The sequence below is a fragment of the Sciurus carolinensis genome, chromosome 17, assembly GCF_902686445.1.
Source record: "Sciurus carolinensis chromosome 17, mSciCar1.2, whole genome shotgun sequence".
Lineage (NCBI taxonomy): Eukaryota > Metazoa > Chordata > Mammalia > Rodentia > Sciuridae > Sciurus > Sciurus carolinensis.
This window is the reverse complement of record NC_062229.1, coordinates 35,490,463-35,506,494: the sequence shown is the minus strand read 5'-3', so window position 1 is coordinate 35,506,494 and position 16,032 is coordinate 35,490,463. Positions and strand designations below refer to the sequence as shown.

The 16,032-nt window shown below is 44.1% G+C and overlaps 2 protein-coding genes across 2 annotated transcripts in view; both read right to left on the bottom strand.

The window, feature by feature from the left end:
• Positions 1 to 4,368, bottom strand: part of Glb1 (galactosidase beta 1) — a 100,252-nt gene extending 95,884 nt beyond the window's left edge. The window contains exon 1 of the mRNA XM_047531791.1: positions 4,201 to 4,368. Coding sequence (XP_047387747.1) covers positions 4,201 to 4,275 — 75 coding nt within the window. The 5' untranslated portion in view covers positions 4,276 to 4,368. The remainder of the gene's footprint in view (positions 1 to 4,200) is intronic.
• Positions 626 to 3,961, bottom strand: Tmppe (transmembrane protein with metallophosphoesterase domain). Its single transcript, XM_047531792.1, has 2 exons — positions 3,900 to 3,961; positions 626 to 2,069 (listed from the first exon to the last, which is right to left on the bottom strand). Exon 2 carries the CDS (start codon positions 1,961 to 1,963, stop codon positions 626 to 628), a length of 1,338 nt encoding a protein of 445 aa, XP_047387748.1. The 5' UTR covers positions 1,964 to 2,069; positions 3,900 to 3,961.
• Positions 4,369 to 16,032: the final 11,664 nt, after the last annotated feature.

Here is a 16,032-nt window from a genome sequence, read left to right as displayed (position 1 = left end):
CCCCAGCCCAGGCAACCCAGGAGCACAAACGGCATTACTCAAGACCTGAACAAGAAAGGCCCTGTGTGTTCCAGTTTTTGCTGATGCCCTCAATAAAGGTAACTCTGACAAAACCCAGCAGGATAAGAAAATATTCTCTAGCAATCCAAGGGGCATCCGATCTTACCTGTTGTCCCACATTACCTAGCAATACCACCTCTTGCCCAGAAAGGCTCTAGATCTAAGTTCTAAAGAGGGTTTAAAAGCATCAAAAGGCAAACACACCCCTTTCAGGTTCCACATTCTAAAGGTATCAACCCCACATTGAGGTTCATCCCTATAAGGTCTGCAGGAGGACCTCACTTCATATCAACTGGAAAATAGAAGCATGTCCTCTTATATAGGACCTTAGTGGCCTCACAGGTGCATATCAAAAAGCAAGAAGCCATCTAAAGACGTAAACCAGCCTGAAATTACCAGGCAGCCCCACTACAAATCACTGTTCATGTCAGGCTCGTGACCAAGGGAGGTGTCGTCAGGGCTGGACAGGGGGGCTGAAGGTGTAAAGCTGGTAAATAACTCTGAAGAGGGACAGAGAGGGAAGGGCAAGGCAGGATAGAACAGGGGCACCCAGGGCAGGGCTGGTTCAGGGAGCCCGTTGCAAGATGAGCTCTGTGATCTCTGCCCTGCTCCCCAGCCTCATGGGTATCCCATAGTAAGCTGTCCCTGGGCTGACATATACAAATGTATCCTGGGCCACTTGGTAGAGACCGGCAAAGAAGGGGTTCAGGAGGTAAGCTGCCACGTTCAAGGGGAAGATTTGCCCAGCATGTGTGTGCCCAGAAAGGATCAGGTTAATATCTGGCCGTGCCTGGAGGGCTCTCTTGGCAGCCAGGGGCTGGTGAGCCAGCAAAATGGTGGTGTGGTCTGGGCTGCAGCCTCCCAAGGCCTTGACGAGATCCATGCCATGGCCAGAGTAGTGCAGAATGTCTGCTTCGATATCATCCACTCCAGCCAAGCAGATCCAATCTTCACCTTCACCATGCTGGGCCCCTGTGGCAGAAATCTTCACGTTCTCATTGTGAAGCGGCCGGACACGCAGGGATTCCAGCAGCGCAAACCAGTTGCTGACATCTGATGTATAGTACTCGTGATTGCCTGTGACAAAGTAGGTGCCAAGGCGCGAATGAAGCTGGCCCAAAGGAGCAACGGCTGTCTGCAGGACAGAGGCTTCCGAATCAGAAAGGTCACCCACAATCACCGTGACATCTGGTTCCAGCTCATTCACCATCCTCACAAACATCTCCATCTTGGTCCTGCCCACCGTGGGCCCCAAGTGAATGTCAGAGAGGAGCACGATCTTGAGGTTGTTCATAGAGAGGGGCAGCTGAGGGATGGGCAGCTCCACGGTTTTCACAGCCGGGGGCTGGGCAGCATTCAGAAGCCCAACCACGCTGAGTATGGCAGTCACCACCACTGCCAGGGCAGGCCTGAGCACCAGCTTCCTTGACTTGTCAAGGCTGCCCACAACCCTACCACTGCGCCAGGCCAAGAGCTGGTAGGCCTGCTCCATGCCGCTGAGGATGCAGAGGAAGAAAACCATGATGATGTAAGCACCCAGGCAGGAGTAGGCCGCCAGGGAAAAGAAATAGGGCTCCTCAGCCACCAGAAAGAGCATGGTGAAGAAGCTGGAATGGGCCAGGGCCAGGAACACCATAACGACCAGTTTCCAAAGCTGGAAACAGGTGGACTCCACCGCTGGGGAGTGGCAGAGGTTGCTCACTGTGCTACGCCAGATGTAGAGGGAGCCAATGAGCATGAGCGAGTTGACAAAGAGGGCAAGCTGCAGGCGAAACAGCCAGCGCCAGGCCCTGAGCTCCAGGCTCTCTGCCAGATAGGAGCGGGAGACGATCATGGACACGAAGACAGTGACCGCAGCCAGGGCAGCCTTCGAGCCCAGGGACAGCTGCCTGAAGAGCGCCATATTCTCTGCTCCTAGAAGAGTCCCCACCAGTTCTGTGCAGGCGGGCTCTGGAAGGCGAGTTCCTTAGAAAGGACAGTGGCCAACGAGGCTTCCAGGTCAGATCTGCCTGCAACCAGGAACTGGTGTCAGCTTTGTGGGATATTAGAGTCTCCCTGTCCCCATTCAAAACCCGAAGGCCACTTATATCTGCCCAACCCGTCTCAAATCCAAGCCATTCAAATTATCAGTCAGGTGCTACACCATTATTAAAATACACACACACAGGATGGTTACTCAAAGGGCAGTTTTTATTTTTGCACAGTGTTCTGTATGTTTAAACTTTCTCCACAGTAAGCTTGAACTTCTTTTAGAGTAAGAAAAACATTATTCTACTTCAACAGTTCTCAAAGTGCGGAACAGTGAGACCCTCTCAGAAGATCCATTTAGTCAAAACTATTTTCATACTACTACTAAGCCATCACCACTTTTTCCATTCTCACTCTGTCATGTGCGTACAGTGGAGTTTTCCAGAGGCTACATGATAAGTTATGTGGCAATGGACTGAATGCAGAAGTAGATACAAAAATATCCTTTATTATGACACAGAATGTAAAACAATGCAACTCTACCCTGTAATAGATTTTTTTTTTTTTTTTTTCCTGTGGTGCTGGGGATTGAACCCAGGGCTTTGTGTATCCCCAACCACTAGACTTGTTACGTCTAAAAGAAATTGATAGATATTTTAAAATTTTGCCAGGACATCTGAAGTTTGAGAACCACTGTTCTAAATAAATGCAAACAAGGCAATAAAGCAAAGCTAGCCTGCTGGCTCTAGTCTTCAGATCCAGGCACAGGAGCCCAGAAGGGACACCTAAGAACTCCTGAGGTGATGCTGGCCTCCCCTTGAGGGCCTCAGACAGGCTGCACCTCACCCACTTAATGATGCTTTAGGAGACTGATGATCTATCACCCAGAGGGCTGCTCTGTAGATGTGTTCTTCATCCACGGAATCCTTATACCCCTCCTCAGACACTGGTTAAGATCTTCCTCCCATCCCCCACTCCAGCTCTGTCCCCTGAACTATTTCCCCAAGTCCACCTCTAACAGCATCTCCTCGTTAGGTAGCTCCAACCCCAGAGTTCCTCCAGACTTTCCAACTATGAAAACATTGTTTAAAAAAAAAAAAAAAAAAAGAGGGCGGGAGAACCACGGACAGGTGGAGAGGGAGCAGCAGCTGCAAATACCCAATTTGAGATAACCTTTTCAAAATGAAAACATTCTCTGCACCTGTTTTCCAAATACTTCACAGTTTCAATCTTGGTTTTAGATAAATGTTTGACTTTTCTCTGTCCTGGGTGCGTACTGATAGCCTTTTACCAAAGGGTGGTACTCACGAGACAAAGTGTTCAAATCCCACCAACCTGTACTTAAAATGTGCCCCAGACTCAATTCACTCTGGAGGAACCGAAGCGAAGTTGATTCGTTGAACGTGCAGTGGGGTAATCGCTGCGTTCCAAACTACTCCCCCTCTCTCCGCAGAGGTGACGCAGAGCTCCCCAGGTGCACGCCCCCACGCCTCACCAGCCCGCCTGACCACGACCGGTCAACACTGGTGCTCACCTGCAGCCTGCCTCTTCCCACCCTCAGGCTGGACTACGAAACCCTAAAGGAAAAGGGTCCCACGAACGCGATGAAACACCAAGCCCAACAGCAGGCGGCAGGGACTGACAAGGAGACGAGATGTTTGAAAGGAAGATCACCCTCAAGAAAAACATTACAAGGTTCCCTTCGAGGGGGGCCTCCCCTGACCCCATTTTTCTCCTTCCGGAGCGCTCCGCAGAGCACAGAACTAGGCAAGGGAGGGCGCACCAAGCCAGCGCCCACCGAGCCCTCCAATAACCCGCGCGACTTGGAATCCCTCTCCCAGGAAACCGAAATTGAAAAGGTCTAGGCGCACCTCATCTCCCCATCTCGTCACACAAATGGGGAAGTAGGTTCGTGCGAAAGGAGCGGTCAGAGCGGAACACACAAGCGACCCAGCTACCGGGAAGGACGCGCGCCCCGCCCGATCTGCCCGGCCCGCCCCCGACAGGAAGGCCAGTCCACTGCCTGCGCTCCGTCGGTTGCCTGCCTGTTCAGACACTCTGGGGTCTCAGGCTCCCGGCTTTGCCAGGACCTTGGGTGACCACGGCCTCAGTCTGGCTTCCCATCAGCCTGCCCCTAGCATGCGTCCCTGCGCTGGAGTCCCGCAGACTTACGCGCAAGCCGTGCGCAGAACCCAGCAGCAGCGGCGCCAGCAGCAAAGAGAGGATGCGAACCAGGGCGCTGATCATGACCACCCCTCCAACCTCTCTGCTCCGCAGTCGGCGCCGAGGCCAGCCGCTCGGCCTTTCCAGGCTGAGGACCCGCAGCCTGGCGCCGCCCCCTCGCCTGCTCCGCCCCCGGCTCCACCCGGAGGTAGCCGAGCGGGGAGGGTGAGGTGCAGGGGAGAACACCCGCCACGCGCCTCCGCGTGATTCCAGCGCAGGGTTATCTGGTTTTTACCAGCGACTGCCCAAGGGAGAACCCTTTGGAATGACTATCCGGAGGCCCTACTGTCAGCAGCTTGATAACGCTCCCGGGAGTTGGACAGTGACAAGAGGTCTCCTTTGACCCTGTTTGCTTGGAGAGAACTAAAGGGGGAAATTGATAACAGCTAAACCTAAATGCGCTACATAGACTTATCCTTATAAAACTCTAAAGCACGGGTTCTCAAAGGGTGGTCCATGGTCCAACCGACATCACCTGGAACTTATTAGAAACGCAGATTCTGGAGCCCCACTCCAGAAATCCTGAATCAGAAACTGGAGGGATGAAGCCCAGCTATCTCTAATTTTACAAATCCTCCAACTTATTCCGGTGCATGCTAATGTTTGAGAACCATTGCTCTAGGTTACTGATTAATTTAGGAGTGTGATTCAACTGGCAAAATCAATTCGAATGCCAACCTCCAAAACCTTGGGTCTGCAGTTTATTTCATCATGGAGTTTTGAGTGATGAGAGCAGCAATGCCTCCTACCTTTCAGTTTTGCTTTTGTTCCTCTTGACATCTCTGTATTGTAGGCAGATCTGTCAAATGGGCATGAAATAGCACTATTTTGACATTTGGGAAAACGAAGGCTTTCGGTGTAAATTAACTTGTCCCGGGCCTCAGATAACTTCCGGATTTTAATGCAAAGTTACCCTCTTTTCCCTGGTTTGTTTCCTGCACTCTTTGAAAATCCCACTGTCCTTTTACTGCACAAGTTTCAACTTAAATCAAAATTTATGGTGGCACACGCCTGTAATCCCAGCTGCTCCAGGGGCTGAAGCAGGAGGATCACAAGTTCAAAGTCAGCATCAGCAAAAGTGAGATGCTAAGCAACTCAGTGAGACCCTGTCTCTAAATAAAATACAAAATAGGGTTGGGGATGTGGTTCAGTGGTCGAGTACCCCTGAGTTCAATCCCCAGTAACTACCCCCCCAAAAAAAAAATTATGGGAAGAAACCTTTAGGGATATTGCTTTGAAGTATATGTATTTAAATTTTACCAGTTTATTAAGTTAAAACTTACACAACATAAAATTCAGTCCTTTAGGTGTCATTGTCTTTTATTTTGTTAACTTATTGTTTTGAAAAACAAACGTGTGGTTAAATTATGTTATTGACAGATTCTCTCCCTGACCAGATTTTAGTTAGGTTCCTCTGAGTTCTCTTCTCAACTAGGTCTCAAATTTGGCCTTCCCATTTTGTCCTGCCCTTGCTGGACCTCATCACCCTGTAACTCATTCTATCATGTATTGTGTTGTTTTTTGTATCTAGGTGGTTTTTTTTTTTTAATAAGTAAAGAGTTACTTTTTATCTTTTTATTTTTTAACAAGTCAAAATAGTAATCTTAGCTTATCTCTTGGTGTTCCAAAAAACCTTTTTATATTGTATAACAACATACCCAGAACACCACTTGTTCATTCCCTCTCCCACTGAACATTTCCTTGAGAGACCAAGACAGGATCAGTCACTGATTTTCCTTTCCATGTTCTTTTCATGCATGGAACACCAACTTCCTCTCCTTGCGCTGTGAAGTCCTTTCTAAACTCTGCAATTCTCGACCAGTACTGAAGAGCAAGAGTTTGCTGGGAAAGGTGGCATACCTCTGTAATCTCAGCTACTTTGGAGGCTGAGGCAGGAGGATCAAAACTTCAAGGCCAAACTGAGAAACTTGGTGTGACCCTGCCTCAAAATAAAAAATAAAAAAGATTGGGAATAGAGATGGGGGTGTAGCTCAGCGGTAGAAAGCACTGCAAAGACAAATAAATAAATAAAAGTAATTTTTAAAAAGACTCGGAATGTAGCTTAGTGGTAAAGCACTCCTGGGTTCAGTTCCCACTACTCCTTCCCTACATCCCCCACAAAAGAGGAAGTACTCCAGGACAGGCACAGTACCATATGCCTGACGGTGGGCAAGTTGCATAATCTCTCCGAGCTGTAGTTTCTTCATTGGTAAAATAGACACAATGATATCAAATTCACTGGGTAATTGGGAGGTGGGGGGTTACCAGAGATGATGGTTGGCAAATACAAGATGTTAGTGGGACTGCTGATGAAATAAGAATTAGGCCTGCAGAGCAGATAATATCATGTCCCTCATCTCCATAATGGCCCATGATCTAAAGATTAAATAGTTCTGTAGTGATTTTGATTAATGCTATAGTTATGTGAGAGAATGTTCTTGGTATTTAGAAAACAAGAGGACATGGACTTTGCAACTGACCTCACCAATTAAAAAAAAAAATGCGGAAAGAGAAAACAGCTTTCAAGAGTTGGTATTCTAGGCATGAAAAGAATTCAGGAAAGGTAAGTAAATGTGGAAAATGTTAACATTTGGGGAATCAATGAAAGGATTCTTTGTACTGTTTTTTCAACTTTTTTCTAGTATGAAATGACTGCAAAATGAAGTTTAAAAAAATTTTTTAGTGCACAACAGATTCAACTTTTCCCACCTTTCCCAACCTATAGACTCAAGGTTATAATGTGCAATAGATTTGTTTGACTGAACTGCAGTAGAGAAGGTTTTGAGCAGAGGTGGCAAACTAAAGAGCAGAGGATGAAATTCAGTCCTCTGCCTGCTTTTGAACTGCCTACTAGCTAAGAATGGATTTTACATTTTTAGATGGAATCAAAAGGAATCAAAGGAATCATCTTATGACTGAAAATATGGGATTCTCCCCCGCACCCCCACCGCCCATTTTTGGGACTTGAATGCAGGAGCACTCTACGATTGAGCTATATACCCAATCCTTTTTATTTTTTATTTTTTTGAAACAGGATTTTGCTGAGTTTTCCCAGACTGGACTCAAACTTTCAATTCTGCTTTGGCCTCCTGAATTGCTGAAATTACAGGTATGCATGGCTATACCCCGCTAAAATATGAGATTTATTCATTTTTATTTTTTTAAATATGAGATTTAAATGTTAGTATCCATAAATAAAGTTTTATTTTTTATTAAAACATGTTTTCTTTGAATTCTCTGTATATGGCTTTATTCACACTACCATGACCCAGACAAGTCAATGCAATAAGACCTCTGGGCCCACAAACCTAAAATGCTTATTATCTGGCCCTTTATAGTAAAAGCTTGCCAAGAGGGCTGGGGTTGTGACCCAGTGGCAGAGCGTTTGCCTAGCATATGCAAGGCACTAGGTTCGATTCTCAGTAACACAAATAAATACATAAAATAAAGGTCCATTGCCAACTAAAAAAAATTTTTAAAAAAAGCTTGCCAAGAGAATATAGACGACAGTTTGTTTCTGAGATTTTAGTATTGACTTTGTATTGTAGATGAAAAAAATTTTTTTTTAATTTTCAGGCAGGGTCTTGCTAAAGTGTTGAGGCTGACCTTGAACTTTTGCTCCCCCAGTCTCAGCCTCCCCAGTCTCTGGGATTATAGAAGTGAACCACCATGTCTGGTTCACATTGCTGACTTTAGAGTTTGAGTTACTTTTCCAAGTCTATGCTTCCTCTTATCCTTTACTTTGAGCTCCTGTTCACATGCATATGCAGAGTATGAGGAGATAAAAATCCTTTGCCGCAGGCTGCAGGGATTATGCAATATCACCATGTAGGGATTCATCTCTAGTAAGAAAGATAGCCACGTACACAACTGAACATGGTACTTGTGCTATTACAGACCAGCACTACTCAAAGGATCATCCGTGGACCAGTGCAATGAGATAAATACAGAAATTCAGACCAGGCTCTTAGAAACTTGTAGCAATTTAAGAAAGTAAGTTTGTTGAATCTAAAAATGAAAAAAAGTAGGCAGGAATTGGTATTGTATTATTTCATTTCTCTAGTAATTAATTTTCATTACATTTTTTACAAAGTAATCAGTCCTTGATAGATGGAAAGGAGCACTAATGACAAGACACAAAACCGATCCTTCACCAAAACTGGTTTGAGAAGCACTGAGGCTTCAACAGTAGCATAAGAACAACAAGGGGGAGGGACATGTGCTGGCCAAAAATACACATGAACACTGTTTTTCTGTCCTTACAGAACTCTGCACACAAGTTAAGAACCAATCTCACCTCTTTGCGCTGTTTTCCTTTTTGGCTTTGGCAGAACTTTCCGACTTAGCCAAGTTCAATTTCCAATGTTTGTTCTTTACATTTCTAATATTTTTAAAATACCGTTGAAATGATTATGATTTTAAATATGTTTTAGGGGTAATTAAATGACATGTTAAAGGTTAAAAAAAATATAAGGTCTCGACTAAAAAGATGTGACAACTAAATGTGATGTGTGATCTTGGATTGGATCTTGGACCAGGAAACAGATAGTTATAAAGTATTATTGGGACAATTACAAAATTTGAGTATAGACTGTGGATTAGAAAATAACATTGTAACCACATGAAATCTCCTAATTTCAATGAGTAATTACTGTGGCTGTGTGTTCTTACAACATGCACCCTAAAATACTTTAGGGGTAAAGAAGCATAGTGCCTGCACCTTACTCTCAGATGATAATAATAGTACCATGTCTATACCTGCATGTGCAAATTATATACCACACATAATGCACATGTATCACCAGTAGACAATAAAAGCAAGTGATAAAGTAATTGAAGTAAAATGTTAATAATTGGTAAATCAGGTAAAGGTGATAGAGGAATTCTCATATCAAAATTAAAAGCTTTGTAAAAAGTAAAAAAAAACAAAAAAACAAGATCTCCAGCAGAAAAATGTGGACCATTCTACTGTGCTGCAATCCCTTATCTTGCTCCCTATCATTAAGTTTTCTACCCAGAAAGTCCTGAACCCTTAACCCCTTGGGGTTCAGTTGTGCAACTAGATGATAGGTATGGTTGTGAAATAATAAAAGTGATAAAATTGTGAAATAATGAACCAAGTTTCCCCACAGATTCTAATAAAAGTCAATAGCTGTATGTCAGGAACTGGGCCAAGCCATATGACAGTCATGTGTTTTAGGGCGCTTTTGTCCCCGTTTGGTCTTTTCAGGAGTTTGAGATACCTGAATACATCAAATGCCTGCAGGTAGGCCTGCCTTAGGGGGAAACGAAAATGACTTTGCTTCCAGCATTCTTCTTTCCTATCTTTTTACTATCATTTTTCTATCTGTCCATGGCATCTGTTTGCCAGTGTCTCTCAGCTGCAAATTTGGAGGTTCCTACCTTTGGTAACTGTTTTTCTGTTTTTCCTTTCACATCTGCTCTATTCCCAAGGCCTAATGTTTCTTTTTCACCTGGGTCTCCTATAGTTATTTAACCCACCTTCTCTGTTCTTATAACCCACATCTGCAGGTGTGATTTGCCTCTTCCTTGAATGATCAGCATAGTTTTCTGGGTAGATCAAAAGTTACAACTAGCTATTTGATTTGACATCATGCTGGTCCATTGGGTATTTTATTTTATTTTATTTATTTTATTTTATGGTACTGTGGATTGAACCCAGAGGCCATCTACCACAGATCCACACTCCCAGCACTTTTGATTTTATTTTGAGACAGAGTCTCAATAAGTAACTGAGATTGGCTTCAAACTCATAATCCTCCTGCCTCAGCCTCCAGAGTTGCTGGGATTACAGGTGTATGCCACCACACCTGGCTGGGTCCATTGGTTATCTTAAATTTTTTTCAATTTCTGTAGTTGTCAACATTTAGTCAGGAGAAGTGACAGAAACTGGATCTCCAGTTTCTCATCAAAGATCAGAAGGTGTGGCCACACCAAAACCAAGATCCAATAGGGTAACAACAGACCAGAATTATGCTTTGAGATACTAGGCAGAATAGGTTCTTGCAATTGGCAATGCCCCCCGTCCCCACCATGGTCCACTTTATTTTTGACAGGACCCACATCAGGCCACAAGATGGATTTACCTTTGCAACTTCTAGGTCAGAGGGTTTCAGGGCTGATCTGATGACAACCTCTATGATTGCTGTTATCAGACAACTTATGTGACACTCAGATTCTCTAGTCACCTGTCTCCTGAACTCTAGGCTGCCTGCTGCACTGCAGCTGTTGCTATAGCACATCTTCTACCCAAAGCCAACTATCTGTGATCTGTGGCTCCTCCAGATGCCTCTGGATTCACTGGAATGAAACACTATGTCTCCCACATGGCTACCAATGAGTCCAAGGTAGTGCAGCCCAGAAAAGCAGGCAAATTAACTCCCATGGAGAAGCACAGTGAGATGGAAGACCAGTGTGGGAAAGAGCCAGCAAATAAATTTCCTCTCCCTTCCTCCCTCTGATTCACTGTTTCAATGGCAGATTCTCTGAAGACCCTGCACTGACATTCCATGTGGTCTGATGCGTATACCTGCCAAGAAGCTGGCTCTCCATCCTTGAAGTTGTCCTAAAGCCATATCCTGCATGCTGATCTAACATCCCGGTCCTTTGCTTCTCATCCTTCCTTGCCTCATTTCTTCTTCTTGCCCTCACTGTCATGCATTGTATCTTCCAGAAAAAGGATGAATATTTCCTTCTTATCACAAGATCTGTTTTCTAGGAGCTCTAGAAGAGATCATTATTTATTAAACATGATGAAATCGCTTTGCAGCCACCATTTCCTGTATGCATTTCTTGAGCTTTCTCCAATCCAGTGTTTTGGGAGATGTCCTCTTGGATTTGGTTTTTAGGACCTAGTTTCATGACTCATCCCAAAAAGAATGGACACATTCATGATATGAAAGAGAATCTTTACTTACTTATTTACTTATTCATTTTTTTATTTATTTATTTTTTTTCTGTGGTGCTGGGCAAGCACTCTACCAACTGAGCTATCTCCCCAGTCCAAGAATTTTTATTAAAGTCATCTGGAGGAACACAGCTTTCGCTGGTGAGGAAATACCCTCTGAGGCAGGTCTGTCTCATGAGACCGGACAGCTCCAGAGGCAAGTATCAGCCATATTAAACATTGTCTGGGTTCATTTCCATCTACAAATTCTATTGACTTAAAAGGCAGCTGTTCCACTGGGCACGGTGGTGTACACCTGTAATCCCAGCCACTTGGGAGGCTGAGGCAGGAGGATTGCAAGTTAGAGGGCAGGCTCAGCAATTTAGCCAGGCCCTAAGTGACTTAGTGAGACTCTGTCTCAAAATAAAAAATAAAAAGGACTGGGGGATGGGCTGGGGCTGTAGCTCAGTGGCAGAGTGCTTGCCTAGCATGTGTGAGGCTCTGGGTTTGATCCTTGGCACCACATAAAAATAAACAAATAAAATAAAGGCATACTGTCCACCTACAACTACAAAAAAAAAAAAATTTTTTTAAAAAAGGGCTCAGGTAAAGTGCTCCCTAGTACAAAAAAAAAAAAAAAAAAAAACTACCCACAAAAAACAAAATGAAACAAAAAAATACCCACTGTTCCTTCCTCAAAGAAAATTAATTTAACCATTCTTTCATACTTTATACTCTGACTTCAGTGGCCTTCACTCAATCTCTCTCTCTCTCTCTCTCTCTCTCTTCTTCCCCCCCTCCCTCCCTGTGTGTGTGTGTGTGTGTGTGTGTGTGTGTGTGGTGCTGGGGATTGAACCCAGGGCACTCTACCATTGAGCTAGATTCCCAGCCCTTTTTTATTTTGTTTTTTGTTTGTTTGGGTACTGGGGATTGAACTCAGGGGCACTCGACCACTGAGCCACATCCCCAGCCCTATTTTGTATTTTATTTAGAAACCAGACTCTCACTGAGTTTCTTAGTGCCTCAACTTTGCTAAGGCTGACTTTGAACTTGTGATCCTCCTGCCTCAGCCTCCTGAGTCACTGGGATTACAGGTGTTCAATACCATGCCTGGCTTATTTATTTTTTATTTTGAAAGCATCTTGCTAAGTTGCCCAGGCTTGAACTTGTGATCCTTTTGCCTTCTGAGCAACTGCGATTACATGCATGTGCTGGGGCTCCTGGCATCTTCCAGTCTCTTGTACTTTTTATGTCTCCTCCTACAAGCCATCATTTGTAGGGGCCAGCATAGTGGCTTGAGATATGTGGAGGTAGCCTGAGATCCAAGCAACTCCCAAGATTCCCCAAAACCCATTGTCAAAGCAGAGTGGCCTGGAAATGCCAGAGAGCTGATTGACTTAGGCTTGGCCAAGGATAATAAGAGATGACTCCTTGATGGTTACCAACCAGGGCCAGATGACATTTGGGTAGAGGCCAGAGAGCACATATGACTGTGTCTCCCCATCAGTCCCACCATGTTGAGCCAGCTGACTTCAAGGACAATAGAGGGGGCCAGAGGAGAAGAAAAAAAAGAGGTTATTCTTGTTGAAGTTTGAATCAATACATCCATTAGCTCTGCTATGTACCAGATGACCCCAAAACTTAGAGGCCAACAGCAATCATTTATTTAGTTCATGATTCTGTAGGTTACCTGAGTAGTTCTGGTTTTGCCTCTGCTGAACTTCCTGTGCTTCTACAGAGAGCTGGAAATCTTGTGGCATTGAATGATGTATGACAGCTTCACTCACATGTTTTGACAGGTGGCAGGAATGAAGGAAAGACATTTGAGTGACATGTGTCATCCTTCTGCAGCCCAGCGTAACCTCAATCACATGAAGAGAGCATGCCAATACCATGAGAGAGAACTAGGCCCAGCGCACAGTGGAATCTTTTCTGTCTGATTGGTCCCCGCAAATCACATAGCCAAACCCATATTAAAAGTTGGAGAACCTGACTCCTCTTGATGGAGAAACCGCAAAGTTAATTTGCAAAGGGGAAGAGGTGGAAAAGGGAAGGCAGGAATTTGAAGCACTCTCGTAATGAACCACAACCAAATATTCAAGTTCTCTATCTCTTAGATGAGGATTTTTGTCATTGTTGTATATTATATGTGTGTATACATGTGTACTAGGGATTGAACCAAGGGTACCTTGCCACTGAGCTACATCCCAGTTTTTTTTTTTTAATATAAATATTTTATTTTAGTTGTAGGTGGACACAATACCCTTACTTTATGATGCTAAGGATTGAATCAGGGACCTCATGCACTCTAGGAGAGCACTCTACTACTGAACCAAAACCCCAACCCCCCTCTTTTTTTATTTTCAAAATTTTTTTAAGAGACAGGGTCTCACTAAATTGCTGAGGTGGTCTTGAACTTGCAATCCTCCTGACTCAGCCTCCTAAGTTGTTGGAATTACAGGCTTGTTGCCACTGTACTCAGCTCTTTGTGTATCTTAAAGTGGTTTGCACTTTGTGTTTGGCATCCCAGAGGATGGTTAACCTTCAGGGTGCATGCTGCTTCACTTATTCATCTTTCTGAGTCACACTGGATGGCAAGTAACACTTTGTAGACAGACAGAATTGATTAATAAGCTCCCCCCGCCCCATACGGGGGAATGAACCCAGGGGCACTCTACAACTGAGCTACATCCCCAGCCTTATTTACTTATTTATTGGTACCAGGGATTGAACCCAGCAGGTGCTCAACCACTAAGTCTCTTTGCTAGTGAGACTGATTTTCTTGCCTGTGTGTGTCTCTCTGACTTGGGGTATTAGCCTTTTCATATTCTCCACACATGAAGGATCTCAAGTGCCAAGCAAGATGGCCACTTGGATTCACAGGGAAAAAGTCTCCAGGGGGCCACATAAACATTCCAGATCCGCTCCTAGCTCAGCTCTTTCCACAGGCTCCCTTCCCCACTTCAGGACTCTCCTCAGAAGTCTCCTCGTGTCTTCCCCTACCCCATCCCATTCACTTGTTTTTTCTTCAAATCACTATGGCAATCTTCTTTCCTTTCTTCCTCTCTCCCTCCCATGCTCTCTTTCTTCCCTGTCTTCCTTCTTTCCTCTCCCTCTCTTTCTTTCTTTCCTTCCTTCTTTTCTTTGCAGTACTGGGGATTGAACCCAGTGGCATGCTACCATTGAGCTACATACATTCCCAGCTCTTTTGAAATTCTTTTGAGACAGGGTCTTGCTAAGTTGACCTTGAACTAAGCTAAAGGTCTTTCTGACGCTGACCTTGAACTTGGTGATCCTCCTACCTTAGCCTCCTGAGTAGCTGGAATTAGGGGCATCTCCTACTGTGCCCAGTGCAAATTTTTCTTTTTCCAAACATTATTTTAAAAATAGCATTAAATATAAAACATGAAATAATATTTGTAAATATATATATAAAAATAATGATGCAATGAGCATCCTTATACTCACTCCATCCCCTCACCTGAACTCTCCCAATAGCATGTCCTTCCTCCTCCTAACTTAATAGGAAACCACTATCCAAAGTTTCCGATTATTGCAGTGGGGGGGTGAGGGGTCTGGAGGGTTGGGGGTGTTGCTCAATGGTAGTGCATTTACATAGTATGTGCAAGGCCCTAGGTTTAATCTCCAGCCTTACAAACAAAGTTCCTGTTTATCATTTCTTTTTCCTTCGAGTTTTACCCCATGTGTTATTTGTATTTCGTTATGTATAGCTGTCATCCTTTCACTTCCCATTGCTGTAAAATACTTCCCTATGTGCACACACACGTTGAAAAATAATTCTGTATATGAACAAGTTTCTGCTATTAAGAACCATGCTGCAGAATTTATCACAAACACTTGCAATTACAAAATAAAAAATGAGGGCTGGGGATATAGCTCAGTTGGTAGGTTGCTTGCCTTCCAAGCACAAGGCCCTGGGTTCAATCCCCAGCACCGTAAAAAAAAAAAAAAAAAAAAAAAGAAGTGGAAAAAGTGGACAACATCTTAACAAAGTGGCTAAACTAACATGACAGATAAAGGGCCAGTATCGTGTTCCTCTGATGTGATATCTGAGCAAGATGCAACATTATTTCCTGTGATATTCCAACCAGAAGAGCTTAATTGGAATTTAGTTATGAAGAAACATCAGAGAAACTCCAAAGGAGGAAGCTTTTATAAAAACAAAAACAAGGGCTGGGGAGATAGCTCAGTGGGTAGAGTGCTTGCCTTGCAAGCACGAGGCCCTGGGTTTGATCCCCAGCACCGCAAAAAAAATAAATAAAAAATTACCTGTATTTTCTTTTCTTTCCTTAATAGACTATTTCTTTTTTTTTTTTTTTTTTGTTTTTTTGTTTTTTTGTTTTTTCACTGAGGATTGAACCCAGGGCATTTAACCACTAAGCCACATCCCCAGCTCTTTTTTCTATTTTATTTAGAGGTAGGGTCTCACTGAGTTCCTAAGGCCTCACCAAGTTGCTAAGGCTGGCTCTGAACTCACAATTCGCCTGACTTAACCTCTGGAGCTGCTGGGATTAAGGGCGTGTGCCACCAGGCCCAGCCAGATTTTATTTCTTTTGAGCTATTTTAGGTTCCCAGTAAAACTGAGGAAAATGACAGCTCTCATAGAATCTGTGGGCCCACCAGCCCCACTATCAGGGACCAGAGTGGTATATGTGTTACAATCAATGTATCCTGCATTGACACATCATTATCACCCAAAGTCTACAGTTTTACATTGTGACCCACTCTTGGTACTGTACATTCTATGGGCTTTTGCAAATATATGCCATGTATCTACCAGTATAGTATCATACAGAATAGTTTCATTGCTCCCCAAATCTTCTGTGCTCTGCCTATTCATTTCTCTCTTTATT

Bases quoted from the DNA above. Each gene is read 5' to 3' on its own strand.
- Tmppe (XM_047531792.1), bottom strand. From the start codon at position 1,963: ATGGCGCTCTTCAGGCAGCTGTCCCTGGGCTCGAAGGCTGCCCTGGCT.